The sequence below is a fragment of the Heloderma suspectum genome, chromosome 6, assembly GCF_057233095.1.
Source record: "Heloderma suspectum isolate Gila_16-S chromosome 6, 16-S_ref, whole genome shotgun sequence".
NCBI classification, from domain to species: Eukaryota; Metazoa; Chordata; class Lepidosauria; order Squamata; family Helodermatidae; genus Heloderma; species Heloderma suspectum.
The window spans coordinates 71800948-71818488 of NC_139463.1; the positions used below are offsets into that span (position 1 = coordinate 71800948).

At 45.8% G+C, this 17541-nt stretch overlaps 1 protein-coding gene across 4 annotated transcripts in view; it reads left to right on the forward strand.

Annotated features, from left to right (window-relative positions):
* Positions 1-17541, forward strand: part of CALCOCO2 (calcium binding and coiled-coil domain 2) — a 45277-nt gene that overhangs the window by 6471 nt on the left and 21265 nt on the right. For 2 of the 4 annotated variants that reach the window (XM_084804819.1, XM_084804822.1), the window contains exons 1-4: positions 2414-2554; positions 8266-8466; positions 9979-10081; positions 11957-12090. In XM_084804819.1, coding sequence (XP_084660945.1) covers positions 8275-8466; positions 9979-10081; positions 11957-12090 — 429 coding nt within the window. In that variant the 5' untranslated portion in view covers positions 2414-2554; positions 8266-8274. Of the gene's footprint in view, positions 1-2413; positions 2555-8265; positions 8467-9978; positions 10082-11956; positions 12091-17541 lie in introns of those variants that run through there. The other 2 variants (XM_084804821.1, XM_084804820.1) reach the window with 1 other exon arrangement.

Sequence of the window (17541 nt, forward strand, 5' to 3'; positions counted from 1 at the left end):
TCTCACAGAAATGGAGGCACGATCAGTAACTCACTGTCTAGGGAGCTCATACCATGGCAGGGAGTGAAGGAAAGGTCGGTTCACTCACTCCAATCTCCGTTCATTCCCCGAATTATTTATTCAGGAGGTCCGTGCCTTGTTGGCCAGTTCATACCATGGAAGGAAGGAGGAAAACTCACTCTCACAAGGTTCCAGTGACAATAATTTGCCCTGCTCTTTTTTACCTCAATTCATACGAAGCTCGTTCTATTCTTTTCCTCAGTTCACACAAGGCAACTCTCATTCACCTGACGCCGTATCCCATGGACCTCTGTAACCCAAAAAAACAAACAGCTTACCAAGTGCTTAAGTTACTGACTGTCTATTTAAAGGTGGTATCCCATCAGCCAAGGCAGAATCATCCCATGGGCAGCTTCACACTGAATCCCAGACTTAGAGATTTCAAAAGGTCTCTTACCTTGGTGTGTGCTTCTGGGATATTCAGTGAATGGCGGTCCAAATTGGTTCGATTCTCCTCAGCATTTGGGATCCAAGTCACGGCACCAAATTGTTAAGGAAATATCCAAGGCAGCTTAGGTTGAACAGTCTGAAATTTATTAAAGCACACCACAGCTGTGGGAGAGACAGACAAAACTGTCTCTCTCGCTGCAAAAGAAAACAGGATACAGACTGAAAGTTGGAGAACAAAGGAAAACACACTATGCATGCTCAGAACCCAATTAGTACTCAGCACAGTGGTCTTATCAGCACAGCAGCCTTCTTATCTTTAGGGATGAGTTACTGAGTTGGATAGGATTTCTTCTTATGAGCAAATTATAACTAGCTTCTCATGGTCACAGGTGCGCACACACACACTCAATCCCATCAGGCACTTCGCCTGAACCAAACTACTTAACAAGGCCTAGTCAGGTCTCCTTTCACATACCAATCTATGATGCAACCACATTTGAAATATTGAGTAGAGTTCTGGTCACCTCACCTCGGAAAAGATATTACAGAATTGGAAAAGGTGCAGAAAAGGGCTGGAGCAACTCCCCTATGATGAAAAGATATAGTGTCTCAGGGTTGATTTGATTTAAATCACTTCTCTGATGAACTCAATATTAATGATTTAAGTCACAGTTTAAATCACTAATGAGGAAGATTCTATTTATCATTTTTAGTAGAAGTATATTATTGCTTAATATAACCTTAATACATATTCAGAGATGTAGGTTTCATTGGAAGGTAGGTACACAGTGGAGGATACATGCAGCAGAGGTTTCCGCGCGTGTGCTCTCTCTCTTAAATATTTTGCACAAAGTTATACCCAAGTTAGAAAGAGCAGGGACATTTCTCTTTGCTGTTACATTTTGTTTTGGGGAGGACTGCTGCTACCCAGTCATCTATGTGCAGTTCTCATTTCCACCCAGGGGGACATTTAAAAATGCTTTCTCCAAAAAGAACTGGAAAATCACCTATACTGATAATGGTGATTCTCTCTGATTTATTCCCCTATCTCTGTGCAGTGAACCCAGTGGGACTTATATTCAAGTAAACATAATTAGGATCGGCCTATAAGAACCTTAGCCCAGCTCTGATTCATGTTTACTCGGAAGTACATCCTACTGAATTCAATGAGACTTACACCCAAGTAAGTGTTTATTGGGTTGCGTGAATGCCCTGTGTAGAGTAATCCTATGAATGTTTATTCTGAACTAAGTTTCACTGCATTCAGTGGAGCTTGACCTCGAGTAAATGTGCATAAGATTGCAGGCTTAGACTGGAATCCTTCATTAGTGGATGTTTATGAACCTAGTTCCTATTCAGTTGAGGCTTTTCATTGTATTTAGAGATGCAGGAAATTTAACTCCGTGTCACTTGAGAAAGTATCTGAGGTTTACAAGAATGTTCATCTTGAACTGAAAATGGTTGTTTTCTGCTTATTATTCCTGCACTAACATTTACACATCACCCTCTCCAGCCTTGCAGTGCAATTCTATACATGTTACTCAGAAGTAAGCCCCATGGAATTCAGTGGGACTTACTCCTGGGTAAGTATGTATGTATAGGATTGTAGCCTTAGGGCATTTTTGTCAGGAAAAGAAGGGAAGGAAACCGAAGTGTCCTGTAGTCTATGAAAGCTTATGCCATAATAAATATGTTAATCTTTAAGGTGCCACAGGTCCCTTGTTTTTGCTACTGCTCTCTCATGTTTCTCCGTTTTTAACTGATGACTGGCCTCGGGGCTGGCAGCCAGTTGACCTGAAGCCAAACCAGAAGTCTTTCGGAACTGTTCCAACAAAGACTTACTAGGTGCCGATGCTGAGCAGTGTTCCTGGAAGGCTCCATCTACTTCCAGAACTACACTTCCCAGCATTCCGTGCATGGGGCGGTGCCTCTAGCTGTAATTTTCCGGGGGCGAGGACTGTCCGATAAGTGAAAGTATCAAGTTTCTGCCCCTTGCCAGTCGGCGCCACCTTCTCTGTGTGGGGCGGGGGAGTGGTGGCTAGTCGTCTTTTAAGCCCCTGTAGCTGCGGAGTGGTCTCTTCCATCCCCTGCCTCTGTGGAAAGGGTGAGTACCTAGCTAGCCAGCACAGTTAGACTTCAGCAACAACGTAACTCTTTCCTTAGTCATGTTCTTGCCAGTTGCGATGGGGATGGGGATAATGGGTGCTCTGTTTTGTCTTAAAGTGTGTCGCACATACAGGAAGGGAGTTGTGAGTGATGACGAGCGCAGGAAAGAGTTGGGGCAGCGAGAGGACTTGGTTTCAGTTTTATGTTCGACTCCTCTGTTTTGCTTCTCTGGTCCACGTAGGACACCGCCTTATACTACTGCCTCAGCATTACTTATCCGTCTAGCCTACTGTTGCCTACTGGCAGGGCCTCTCCAGGATCTCTTGGGCAGCGAAAGGTCTAGCCTGGCGACCTCCAGGTTGTCAGACTTCAACTCCCAGCATCTGACACATCCGGAGGTCACCCGGTCGGAGGAGGCTGTTCTTACCCAGTTATCCTTCTAACTGGCGATGCCAGGGGTTGAACCGGTGACCTACTGCATCCAAGCATGTGAGCTACCAATAAGCAGTGGTTCCTCCCCAATGATCTAATTGTTTAGGGCAAAGGAAGGGGATAATACGCAGGTGTAAAAATGAGAGGTAGCTTTGGACAGTGTGAAAAAGGGTTGTGGCTTGTGAAATGCCTGTTGTTATGGGTGGCCAAGAAGGACTTGTGTATTGCAATAAGAAGCCTTGCAAAGTATGTCTGCGTTTCAGCCTCCTTTGGTGAGGGCCAGGCTACTCAGCGTTGCTGCTTTCCCCCATATGAGTGAAAGACAGTTATTCACTCACATGAGAATAAGCAGTGCACTTGTAACATCATAAAGGGGGCTAAACCAGCTCCCTGGTGACTTCGGCTACTGAGAATCAAGTTTCGTAGCTGTGTAACGTTATCCTGGTTTCTGTTTCTTGGTCAGGCTAAAGGGTAATGGAAAGTTTTGGGATGTGATGTATTGTAGGGCGTTGGCTTTTATATGTGTAGATTAGTGCGTGCATACCCTGCCCTTCCTCCAACACTTATCCCATTTTATCCTCACAACAGCCCTGTGAGGACAGCAGCCAGTGTGGTTAGAGTGTCAGACTATGGCCCAGGTTCAAATCCCCCACTTATCTCGAAGCTCACTTGGTGACCATCTCTCAGCCTAGCCTACTTTGGAAGGTGTTGTGAGGATCAAATAGGGATGGGATATGTACACTGCCCTAAGCTCCTTCGAAGAAGGATACATGTAATTGATAATGTTAATGTTAATAAATAATGGCAGTATAGTGGTTAAGAGACTGAATTGTGAACCAGGACGCTGCAAGTGGAGATCCCACATGTGCCGTGAACTGAGACGGTGGCCTTAGGCCAGGGGTAGCCAACCCAGTGCCTTCTGGATGTTTTGGACCATAACTCCCGGCATTCCTGTCCACTGGCCATGCTGCTGGGGCAGATGGAAGTTGTAGTCCAAAACATCTGGAGGGCTCAAGGCTGCCTGCTGCTATCTTAGGCTTCTTCTTAACCATTTATTTGCAATGCGGAGATGATATTGTTTAGCTACATTGCAGGGCTGAATGACTGTGATAGCATGACTGAAGTGCTTTGAACAACCAAATGTTACGTGAATGTTCAAGGTTGTTCAGAAACTGAGCAGGTAAAGGTGTAGCACCTCAGGCCAAATCTGGCCCTCCTGAGGTAAAGCTTTTCCTTACACAACTGGGAAAAGCTTCACTGGCTTAATTACTTCATGGCAGGCTGCTGTGGAGGCACAGAAGTGTTAAACAAGCTTGCAACTGTGTTCTGCCCTTTTGCTTGGGCTCATGGCCTGATTTGGTGACAGGTGTGTCTCTTACAGCAGAAACAATTCCTGGAACTAGAATAGGGTGTGTCTTTTCTGTAACTTGTGGAAAGTGAAAGCTGCAAGCTAGGTGGGCCTGCTCTAAACAGGCAGTCCTCTGAAGTGCTTTCTTAATGACAGGAAATCAGAGGGCTGGCAGCTAGCTCTGCTTATGCCCAGCCATTACCTCTGAGATGCCTAACCAGAAGAGACTGGAAGTGCATGCCCCCCGGCAAAAGGCTGCCTTGGCTTTGTGCTAAGGATTTTCTTTACTTGTGCTTCTGAATCTCTGTTGTGGAGAACTCGAGTCCTGGAACAGTACAAGGAAGAGAACTTGAGAGTGGGAGATTGTTCAGCAGGAGGCAGGTATGGGTGAGGCTGGGCCATCTCTCATCTTTCTATTTTAATTATTTATTTATTGAATTTATATCCCAGCTTTCCTCCAGGAGCTCAAGGCGGGGTGCACTGTCCCCCGCCCCCATTTTATCATCACAACAATCCTGTGAGGTAGGTTAGGCTGAGAAGTAGCAACTAGCCTAGGGCTACCATAGGATTTGAACCTTGGTCTCCCCAGCCCAGCACGCTAGCCCAGACTTCCCCAACCTGTTGCTCTCCAGATGTTTCGAACCACAACTCCTGTCATCCCTGACCATTGGTCAAGCTGGCTGGGGCTGCTGGGAGTTGTAGTCCAAAACATCTGGAAGACACCAGGTTGGGGGAGTCTGGGCTAACCACTACACCATACTGGCTCTCTAATAGAAGTTGACATACCAGCCCAGAAACTGCTTACTCGAATGCAGTTCAGAGGTTTCAAAAGTTGGAAGATACAAGTTGTGGAGTCCATCTGCCTTTTTTTCCTCCTTGGTATGGTTTCTTCGCCTTTAGCAACAGTGAAAAGCACAGGAGCCACTTAAAGGAAAAGTCAGCAATCTTTATGTCAACTATATTCCCCTGCTTAGGCACACACTACTTCTTCCATGGTTCAGGGGCTTCCCCTTTATTTCCTCCCTCCCTCCCATCCTTCCTTCCAGGGCTTTAGGGCTGCTCCATGGAGGCAGCTTTCCTTAGAGTGGGCTTTTCCCAACCTGGTGCTCTCCAGATGTTTTGGACCTCATCTCTCATCAGCCTCAGCTAGCATGGCTAACGGTCAAGAATTCTGGGAGTTGTAGTCCAAAATATCCAGAGGTGGGGAAGGCTGACAGAGTGAGGAAGCAAGAGTGCCGAGGCTGTGAAGAGGCGAGTACGGTGTTAGCGCTCCCTTTTTTTCCCCCTATGCCAGGGCTAGTCCCACATGTTATGGGGCTTGAGACACTAATGAACACGAGGATGCAATCCCATGGGAAACTCTCCCGTACAGATCCTATTGTAATGGAAGTAGCAAAAACACTACTGCACTCATCACATGGCTGTCGTTAATTTCAGTGAGGTATGTGCAGGAGCACTTCCCTGAGTGAGATCCATCTGTCTCCCACTGTGCTGCCCTTAATGATAGCCAAACTCTGCCACCTGAGGCTCAGTGTGTCCACGACTGCCTGTGGCTATCGGAAGGATGTTTTTTCTGGGGGTGTGGGGAAAGGAGTGACACAGTAACTTGCCCTGCCAAGTTGAATTCATTAGGGGACTCTCTCTGCATCCCAAATTGGTGGAACAACATGTCCCCCAAGCATGTTGCTTGCATGCTTGAGTCACTTAAACGTTTGCTATTAATAACTCCAAATCTTGCTACCAGATACCCAATAAACTGCCGTCGGAATAGATTTCTGGCAAGCTTTTATGTGTTTGCTTGATCTGGAATGTGAGTCTGGTGGAGCTGTGGTGGATTGGGAGAAGTGATAAATGTAATGTTGGTCCACCCTAGGCAGAAACCCCCTCTCCATCTGAAGCTGCTTCTGTCTTCTCTCCATAAATGCTAGTTTAAAAAGTGTGCTTCCCCCACCTCTTTTTAAAAATGAAAGCAACATTTGTGTGTGAATCTGTGCTGCGCGAGAGCCTTGAGTGTTTCCTCACATCTTTTTCTCTCTAAATACTTAAATGTTAGTGTCATCCAGACTGACTTGGCATGATCACAGCTGAAGCGAGCAGAGCATCAAAAACAAATTGTTTGTGTTCAGCTGCTGGCATTGCCATCCGTGACCTCTTTCCGTTGCCCCAAATGCCCTTTGTCTATTCTCTGGAGAGGTCATGTCTCGCTCCGTGTTCCACAGCTACGAGGATCAGCTGGGGAACTTGTGCTTCTCGCTTCCTGGAATTGGGATAGTTTTGGACTGGCAGGAAAGCTGTCTAGGCGGAGAGCTTCTTGCTCTCTGGAGACTGGCCAGAGCTTCATCTGGTTGCTCCTGGAGCATCCGAAAGAAGCTTGTATTTTGTTTTTCTCTAGGCCTGAGGCAGGGGTGTTGAACCTCTTTCAGCTAAATTCAATTTCAGAGACGCTCTTGGGGGGCTGTGTTCCGGTGGGGGCGGAGGATGCAAAAGGGGGAAGGACCAAAATACCAAAAAACCAAAAAATGTGAGCGTATTTTAGCTTAAAGCTCTTACTGCCTTAGGAAGCAGGCATTTTAGAATAGGGAAGAACCTGCGCGAAAGCCAGGAAACCACTAAACAGTTGACAGGCAGGGGAAGGATGAGGCCAGGAGAAGAGGGCGTGGCCATCTGGGGCAGCCCAAGCAGGCCGGATTTGGCCCAGAGGCCTGAGGTTCCACACTGCTGGCAGAAGCTGTGCTGTTGCCCAAAGTGCAATAAAGGCAGCCCCTTTCCCTGTGGCCAATACAGGGGAGGCCCTGCAAAAAAATGTTGCTTGTGTGGGGGGGGGGGAGCCTTTGAAGTTGTGGATCCTGTCAGCAGGCCTTCAGAGTTCCCCCTTCTGGATCAGGGAGGCTACCCAGAGTGGGAGAGCATCCGTGCTGAGGTGGGACAGCTGTTCTTGTGTTCTTTCCTTTCTTCTGCATGACTGCATGCACAGTCATTGTTTTTTTTTTTTTCCTGATTTGGGGTTCTTAGTACATAGTGTATGTTTTTGGGCCCCTTCATTTTTAAACTTGCTGTGATGCTCTTCATGACAGGCAGGCAGGGAGAGCAGCCTTTTAGCAGCCTTTGTTCCTCCTGGCTGATTGAGAGACCAGAATATTCTTCCCTTCGGGTCTGCAATCCCAGGACAACTGGCATTTAAAAAAAAAAGTCTCTACAGAGCTTACGTACATTCTCTACAGCAGGCCTTTATGGTAGGCCGGTATTATTATGTCCATATCATAGATGGGGAGCTGAGGCTGAGGGAGAATGGCTTGTCTAAGCCTGCCTAGTGAGTTGATGGCAGAGGCAAGATTCAAATGAGGGGCTTACAGATTTGTACCTTGGCTCTAAACCACCAAGCAACCCCCACCCCCATTGTACACACACCCCTGCCATGTGAGGTTCCAAACACACACACTTGAAATCCCCTAGGAAGAAAACCAATGTGGAGGAAATTTGGAGTAGATAACTGGTGGGTGGGAGAAAGGGTTAAGCAGCACCTCCCCTCACTATTTCTCTACTTCAGGTACCTCTCACTGTCTCCCCACTCCTTCCACCAGCACCAGCAAGTGCTTTTCTTAAACAAATGGTACTGAGGCTCTGTTACACACATCTGTATTTAAACAGGTAGTTAGCCTCTACAGGCAAGAGGATAGGAGATGGGGGAATTATTCTTAGTGCAGAGCTAGCACCCCCTTTCCTTGCCCTGTAGCCTACCCATCCGTGTTGTTTTCAACAGAGGCAGTATTGATGCAGACAAAATCCCCCTCATGCCACAAAGACCTTATTATTAGATACAATTGACATGGTATCATCTGCAATATGAGGTCAAAATGAGTGGCGGCCATTTTTAATTGTCTTTGTCTCTCTCCCTCCTGTTTCTGTTTTTCCTCTTTGTCCTGTCACAGAACTCCAGAATGGAAGCTGCATTATGTAACAACTCAGATGAGCCTCCTACTTCCGTGGTCCTCATGGACAGCAGCCACTTCTCCCAGGTCGTCTTTACAAATGTGGAGAAATTCTATGTCCCTGGAGTCGACATAAATTGCCGTTATAATCTTTCCCAGCATATCACACCACGCCGGAAGGACTGGGTTGGCATATTTAGGGTGAGTTTGTATTGTGAAAGCAGCTGCCTATGGTGGTGCAATATGGACTTTGGAATGTGCTTATGAGTCACAGTCTCTTGTTTTATAACATGGTGACCAGCTTGGGTTATAAAGTCTTCTCTTTCCTTCTCGGAAGTATCAGGCCTGGCGATGGCTTGAGAGGAGAGACTGTGATCGGGTGGGAGTTTTGCCAGAATACACAGGGTTTTGTGTGGGGTGAGAAGAAAGGGAGACTTGGCCAGTTTTTTTTTTTTTGCAATGCTCAGTTTGAGAGGTCAGGAAAGGAATTTTATGCTGGGGAGCTTGGAAGATAAGAAGTACTTCTTTTTAAATTTCAGGTGCTATTAATAAGTTAAATTGTGTGAGAGAGCATATTCCCCTTTGTAGCATTTTCAAGTGTCTACAAACCTCTATTCGTTTTATGCCAATTTAACTACTATGGCTTCTCTCAAAGAAACCTGGGAATTATAATCTGGTTGTGATGTTGGGAAATTCTTTGCTGGGGGTCTTTTGTCCTCCTTGAAGAATGGGAGAGGAAATGATTCTTATTTTAAAAGTTACAGTTACCCAGAGGCTGGCTGAAGGGCCTCAGGAGGCAGTGTAAGTTCTGTTCCACCAGCAGAGAGGGTGGTCTGCTGGTGAGGTATCAGTCATGCTGCCATAGGTCTCCTGGTATGCAGGTGGAAGAATCTGCCAGCACAGGTGTTCTCCTGGGAGTCTTCCACCTGCAGAGGAGGGGGAAACAGGACTTGTCGTGACCAGGTGTGGATAAGCTTCCAAAGACCCATCATTTGCCTGACACGCCCACAAAACTGGTTGGGCACCATGCCAGCCCCAGGGCTGGCATAGGGAATTCTTTCCCATAAACTGCAATGTGCTCCCCTCCTCCTCCCGTCGCGGCTGCAGCAAATCAGGAGGGCTGTTTATGTGATCGAAGTATTTTTATCCTGCTCCTCAGCCAAAAAGGTTTCCGGGAGTGGCTTACGTGCAATCAGTAAAACAAGACAGTCCCTGCCCGCAGGCATACAATCTAAAAAGACATGACACGCGAAGGAATGGGAGGGGAGAGGAAAAACAAAAGTAGATCCCATGAGCTTGAAATCTGCCCACCTCTGCTGTTACATGACACTTTTGACTGAAGATGCCGGGGTTGAACCTGGGACCTTGTGCATGCAGAGTATGTACTCTACCACTGAACTACGGCCCCTTTCAGCCCTGCTGTGGGTGCAATGGCAGCTTCACCAGTGGATCACTTCTCCCCGCTCCACTCCCCGTAGATGACCCATAGCATTGCTCTTCCCAGCTGCAATCCTCAATTACTTCACTGGGACCAGAGGAGACACATACTGGATTACACTGCAAGTCTGCATTGCAAATATGTCCCTTCTCCTAGAAAGGCCTCTCTAGTACGTTGGATTTGGGCATGACTAGGAAGGTCTCTTAAGCCTTCACCGCTCCCAGCCGCCTCCTCAGTTACTCCAGGGCCATCGCACAAATATTTTGCTGTTGCAGGTGGGATGGAAGACGACTCGCGAATACTACACGTTCATGTGGGCGACTTTTTCCAGCCGCCCTGAAGGCAGTGGCACTGAATTTCAGCAGGTGCTCTTTAAAGGTCAGTGGTGGGAGGGGAAGGGATTGGGTGGTACAAGCATGGCATGGTGTACTTTTGTGTGTTTAATTTTTTATTTTCCAAATATAAAGACAGACAAACAAAAAGGAAATAACACATCAGATTTAAATCTGATTATTGACAGAGTAGAACATCCCCTCTCGTTAACTTCAGACAAAAATATAGGTGGAACCCATTAGTGCTTGGAAGTTTTTTTAATGGTTTTTAAATTCTGTTTAGAGTGCAATCCTATGCATGTTTAGACAGAAAAAAGGCCTACAACTCCCATCATTCACCAGCCATGCTGGCTGGGGAATGCTGGGAGTTGTAGGACTTTCTTCTGTCTAAACATGCATATGATTATGGCTCTCTTTTTCATAATCTGAGGAAGGGCTTTGACAAATACTGCTGCATGTGTCCCTAGTTTGTATATCAAACAAAAACATGCCATATTTTGTGAAAATCAGTTATTATAACTTTGCCTTTAGCTAATTTCAGTTTTTCAATTATGTCAGTTTTTCTGCCATGTCTATTTGCCACAGCTTCATGTACCAAGATTTCAGTGTTAGAAGTTCTACAGTTTTCCGACTTTTAGCTATTAACCCCTGTGGGCTGCCATTAGCATGAATACAATTCCTTAGAAGTCAGTTTTGCATTTTGTTCTTCCCACATTGTTAATAGAGCTAATGCTGGTGTAACACACATGGTTTGGTGCATAAAAGTTTGGCATTTCTGAGAATATCATGTTCCAAAATTGTAATACAACAGGACATGACCGCTACATATGAATATATAAACTTTGCTGTTTACAATTTTTCCAACATTCTTTATTGTTTATATTAGTTATCCTTCCCAGATGCAGTGGTGTAATACACTATCGATGTAAGAATTTTCATGAGTTTTCCCTAAGAAGTGTTGATCGTTTTCTTTGAGTCATTTGTGTTAATAACCATTATTGTGTGCCCAAATCTCAACTTCCAGAGAATGACTTGTATCCAGTATTAGTCTAAGTCAAGTCCCATTCATTTCAACAGCTCTACTCTAAGTAATTTATTCATTCATTCATTCATTTCATTTCTATACCGCCCAATAGCCAAAGTTCTCTTGGCGGTTCACAAAAATTAAAACACAATAAAACAATAAAAAACATTAAAACCACAGTAAACAGTACAACCAGAATAAAACCTAGCAGCAGTGCAGGGATTTAAAATACAGATTTAAAACAACAAAGCTAAAAGTCTAAAGAGCTAAAATGCCTGGGAAGATAAAAAGGTCTTCACCTGGCACTGGAAAGAATACAATGTAGGTGCCAGGTGAACCTCTCTAGGGAACTCATTCCACAGCTGGGGTGCCACAGCAGAAAAAGCCCTCCTAGTAGCCACCTGCCTCACTTCCTTTGGCAGGGGCTCACGGAGCAGGGCCTCTGAAGATGATCTTAACATCCGGGCAGGCACATATGGGAGGAGGCGATCCTTCAGATAGCCCGGCCCCAAGCCGTTAAGCGCTTTGAATGTTAATACCAGCACTTTGAATCGGGCCCTAAGTAGGACTAATATTGGATACAACCCAATGTCAGTACAGTACGCAGGATGGCATGTTGAAATCTCAGTTTTGCTTGTGTCATTCCAAAGAACGAGTTCCTTTATCCAAGGTTGTTGGGTTGTTATTTTTGCTATTTTGCAAAATTAACGGTTGGCTGTTGGTGGGACACTAAACGGTCTTGGACACCAGCTGCCTCTGGTGCTCCTTGTCATCCTTCTCTGTCTTCTGCAGGAGACAAAATAGTCTGACCTGGTATAAAGAAGCATCCTTTGCTCCTGTAATTCACTTTGCATGCTTGAGAGGCTAGAAGTGAGATGTGGCTTTTTGCTCTTTTAGCCTATTACCTGCCAAAGGACGATGAATATTATCAGTTTTGTTACGTTGACCAGGATGGGCAAGTCCGTGGAGCCAGTATCCCCTTCCAGTTCCGTGCAGAGGTTGAGGATGACATGCTTGTGATTACTACCCAGGTTTGTTTGCTTTCTCATGCTTATAGTGGGTTGTTTGACACATCCATGAGCCTATGCCAACCATTCATTATTGCTCCTTGTCTCTTTCTGACTTAAAAAAAAATATTTGTAGGCCACACTTCTGAGTAAAAACCCTCCCACAGTGGCTTCCAACATATAGAACAAGGGTGTACAGCCCGTAGGCCACATGTGGCCCTCCACGCCTGAATTGCGGCCCCTAATCCACTGCCACCAAATTCCCTTCCCCAGCAATCCTGATGCAAATAATTCTTTCCTCACGTGTAGCAAGGTTGAGGAATGAGTGATCTGTATCAGGATCATTGTGATATGTGCTTGCATGTATGCATGTGTGTGCCAGCATCACGTCCAGCTCTTGGGGCTAAAAAGGTTGCATACCTCTGATATAGAAATGCGACGTATAAATAATGATACATTTCAGAAACTATAAAGTTATACTAAAATAATTAATAAAAGCCAGCAATAACACTAATGCAAAAACATCTAGTTGAGTAAAATACTAAAATCCAGTGAATAACTACAGCTAAGAAACATTGAGCAACCTGAAGAAATCCTTTTAGAAGGAAAGCATTGGATGCTTTCTCCTTCCCATTGTTCATGTTGTCTAAGCAGAATGTATTACTCCAGACGGGATCGTTATGACTACAGGTGGGGCAGTGCAGTATGCTCATCTAGTTTTCAGAGTGAGGAAAGGGGTACACCATATTGCCCCAAATAGGAATCTGTGCGCTTGTAGTAATCTCTAGTCCAGTTCATGCTCGTAAGTCTCTCCAGGTGTTCATTCACGTAAATACATGGCTGTGGAACCAGCTGATAGATGCTTGCTTTTAAAATGTTGCCATGAGCCACCTCCAAGCATGAGTGAGATGGGATAGAAATACTTTAAATGGAGCGAACCAACAGCCACCTTTTGGTGATCACAGCTGGTGGGGAAGGGAGAAAGGAATGCTTTGGGAGGGGCTGTAGCTCAGTGGTAGAGCACCTGCTTTGCCTGCAGGAGGTCTCAGGTTCAGTCCCCAGCATCTCCAGGCAGGGCTGGAAAAACCTCCAGGCTGAAACTCTGGAGAGCCACTGCCAGTCAGTGTTGGCAGTGCTGGGCTATATGGATAAATGATCTGACTCTGTATAAGGCAGCTTTGTATGTTCCCACTTTTAACAGCTGTTTAAAAATGAGTTCTTAAACATCAGAATGGTGCATTTTGCACCATCTGGCTCTGTCCCAGATATTGGCTACTTGGATTATAGATGTTAAAACATTTCTTTGGAGCTATCCTTGTAATGTTTCTGCTGTCCACATTTTGTTGGGTGGGTTGCGTGAAGCTCCTCGCTCTCCACCACAAAAGAAAAACCTTGGCAATGACCCCAAATGAGGATGTATTCCATCCCAGAGATGTCTGTCTCTCAAGGGCTTCAGCAACTGACACGTTGTACCTCCAACAGATGTTAAGAATCTTCAAGAAATGGTATATGAAAGTGATGCAGCGAGTAACTTGGCAGGGAAACATTGGCATAGAATGGTTGGCTGAATAACTGGTGGCCGTACAGGAAAGTGGACAATAAGTCAGCATCCAGTTTTGGATTCCACGTTATTTGAAACATTTTTCTACCACCTTTCTGGAAAACCACCAAGGCGACATGCAACATATCAAATGTGAGAATATGGGAATAGTTTGATAAGTTTGCAGACAGCAGTTGCAAGGAACAGTCTGTTAAGACTTATAGTCAAGGTAAAAAAGAAGAAAGATTAAAAAAAACTTTATTCAAAGAAAAAGGCACATGCATAGTCATCTCTGTTGCTGGAAAATAAAACAGCATCTCATTGCAGACGGCGGAGAAAAAAAGGAGGAGACAAGAAAGAAAGGAAGTGGTCAAGATATAGGAGCAGAAAAAGGGCAATTAAAGAAAGGTTAAGCAAGTTAATCCCTTGTTTACCAGAGAGGATTAGTCAGCAGGGACAGAAATATTATCACAACTATCAACTCCCACTGGCCCAAACAATTAACTAACAAGCATTGTTGCCCATTTCTGACACCAAAAACCATAAAAACAGCATCATAAAAACATTAAAGCTGACACTAAAACCTTCATTAAAAACTTCTAAAACAAAAACCACTAAAAAAAACTATTAAAAAAGGCAAGTAAGGGCAGGGGATGGAAGCTTTGCATGGGTGTATCTGGCATATGGACCAGAAATTCCCCATCTCTGCCCTGTCTCCTGCAGATCTTAATAATTGAACAGGTTCATAACAAGACATACAGTCCCTTAGATAGCTAGGCCATAAGCTGTTCAGGATTTTAAAGATTAAAACCTACACCTTGAGTTGAGCCAGAAAAGCAACTGGCAACTAGTGCAGATCTTTCAGTATTGGAATAATATGATCCCAATACCATGCACCAGTTAGCAGCCTAGCTGCTGCATTTTGCACCAGTTGAAGCTTCTGGATGCTCTTCAGTGGTAGCCCAACGTAGAATGTGTTGCAGTAGTTGAAATGTGATGCGACTAAGACATGGATAACTAATGCCAAATGAAACTGACTTGGGAAAGGTCACCACTGGCACACTAAACATCATTGTGCAAACACATTCCTGACCACCTGAGAATCTAGGGACTGCATAGGGTTCAGGAGCACTCCTAAGCTACAAACCTGATCTTACCAGAGGGAGTGCAGCCCTTTCAGAACAGGCTGAGACCCAATCCCCGAGCCAGACTTCCTACTGGCCAACAGCACCTCTGTCTTGACTGGATTTAATTTCAGCTTCTTCATCCTCATCCAGCCCTCGTTTCAGAAGACGAGCCAATGGTGGTCAGAATAAATTGGTGCGTTTGAACATATGCTGCTTTTGTAAGGAGATTATATTGGAGAGTAAATGGGTGGTGAGCATCCTTGTCAAAGCAATCATAGATAAGCACCTCTGGGGCATGTGGCTTTTTGCTTTTAGCTGGTGGAGACTAAACACTTAAGTAATAAATGCATCTAAAGCATCCTTAAAAGCAATTAAGCAGCAGAGGCGGCAGAAGCAGCATAGAAACACAGCCCTCCTTTGTGACACTCATGAGGATTCTTTTCTTATTATTTCCGCAGACTTTGCGAAGTAACCTAAGCAAAAGGCAGGTCTCTGCCCCAAGGAGCTTACTGTCTGAAAACAGACATTGTTGGTGGAGGAGAAGGGTAAATGGGGAGAAGGGATTGATTATGCACAAATGCAAGCCCATGTCCCTAGGCGTCATTTTGGATGAGGGTAAGGACTGTGGCACGGAGTGGTAGGCAGCAGTATTGCAACCGAAACTCTCCCCATGACCTGAGTTCGATCCCAGAGGAAGCTGAGTCTCGGGTAGCCAGCTCAGGTCGACTCAGCCTTCCATCCTTCCGAGGTCGGTAAAATGAGTACCCAGCTTGCTGGGGGAAAGGTAGTCACGACTGGGGAAGGCAATGGCAAACCACCCCGCTATAGTCTGCCATGAAAATGCCAGTGAAAGCGATGTCCCTCTAGGAGTCAGTAATGACCCGGTGCTTGCACAGGAGGAACCTTTCCTTTCCAAGGACTGAGGCAGGGGTAGGCAACCTGGTGCCATCCAGATGTTTTGGACTACAGCTCCCATAAGCCCCAGCCAGAATGTCCAGTGGTTGGGGATTATGGGAGTTCTAGTCCAAAACTTCTGGAGGGCACTAGATTGCCTACCTCAAGACTTAAGGAGTTAAAGCAAAAATTTCATGGAAGAAGTGGGTTCTGTGAAGGGAACTGAAGGGAGAGAGAGGTGACACTGCAAGAGAGGTACTTTTCCCTGGTAGGTCTGGGAAATAGCTAGCTCCAAGCAGAATGGAAGATGGGGCGGAGTCAGCTAAGAGGCCAGGGGACCTTTGGATTGAAGGTGGTAATGTTAGAGGAGCAAAGTTTTCTGATGTTTGGTTACAGCAGACACTGCATATGATTGTGCAGAGACCAAATTTTGCTGACACATCTCTTCAGCCAGGCATGCTTTTAAGAAGGACCCCTCAGGGAGCACATCTGCTCACAGCAGCAAGTGCTTTGACTCTGTGAGCATCTGTGATCTCTGGAGGGTACTCTTTTCAGCCCTCCTTATGTCACATAGTGACTTGCCCAAGAGTGATATCTGGATCCAGGTGCTACTCCATCTGTCCTCCCTTTTTCAAAACAAACCAAGAAACCTGGCTGTGGTCCTTCTGCTGTGTTACCCTGTAGCTGCAGAATTGTAGCTAAACTAGATGTGACACTAAATGCACCATTAGAAACCACATCAGTTTTTTCCCCCCAGGTGTTTACTAGCGTGTGTGTGTGTGTGTGTGTGTGTGTGTGTGGATTTTCATCGGGACCGTGGCTGGGGAGAGAGGGGTTAGCCTCCCCACACATTGAAGTCTAGGTAGAAATTACCCCAACTCCTACTATTATATTTCCTTAAAAAATGGATGTGGTTGTCAGGAAAGAATCTGAGCATGTGGAGATGTCTGGCAGCTCGGATTCAGAATCAGAACGGGAACAGCCTGAACAGAGGGAGGCCACCTCCCCAGTGAGCCCAGATACGGTGATACTTTCTTCCCAAGACCTTGACACACAGAATGCCCAGCCTGAATGGCTCCCCCTTTCCTCCACCATGAGAACCCAGGTTTCAGAGGAGGAGGAGGGCAAGGGGTGTGCCTTGAGGGATGGTGGGAGTCTGTCGCAGAGCAAAGCCGGAAAAGTTAGGGGCAGGGCTCAGACACTCCACCAGGTAGGCCATTCGTGGAAGCGGGCATAGGAGGGTGCCACCCTAAGGGTGAAGTTTATGCCCAGACTGCTGGCAACTTCTCTAACTTCTACTTCGTCTCCTCTATTGATATTCATAGATGTGTGGATTAGCTGGTTCTATGCAGCCTGAGAGTTTCCTAGAATCTGCATTTGAAAAGAAGCTAGTAGTTAACCAATGAAGTAGTGTTAGCCTGGAGCTTTGTTTCCTGGAGTGTGTGATTGCGAAAGAAGAGGTGGAGGAACATGACAGTGGTTTCTGATGACATGTTTAGCATCGTCGGGTCCCAAGGCAGGGGTGCAGAACCTCAGGCCTGAGGGCCAAATGTGGCATTCCCTGGGGTCCCCAGGAGGCCATGCCCTCTTCCTCTGGCTCCACTCCCTTTCCCCCAACTACTGAACGTCTGGTAGTTCCCTGACTTTTGTGGAGTTTTCCCCCCATTCCAAAAGGTTGAAATGCCTCTCCTAAGGCTTAGTTACTGGCAGTAAAAACTTTAAGCTACAGTATGCTGGTAGTTTTTGTCCATGCCCCTTTTGGCCCACTCACACTGGAATGAGGCCCCCGAGAGCTTCTCTGATATGGAAGCTGACCCTCTGGTTGTAAGAGGTTCAACACCCCTGCCTTAAGGAATTATTGCGTTTGAGGCCTATTAATAGAAATCAGGTAAGGAGTGCTCCATCTGAAGAACA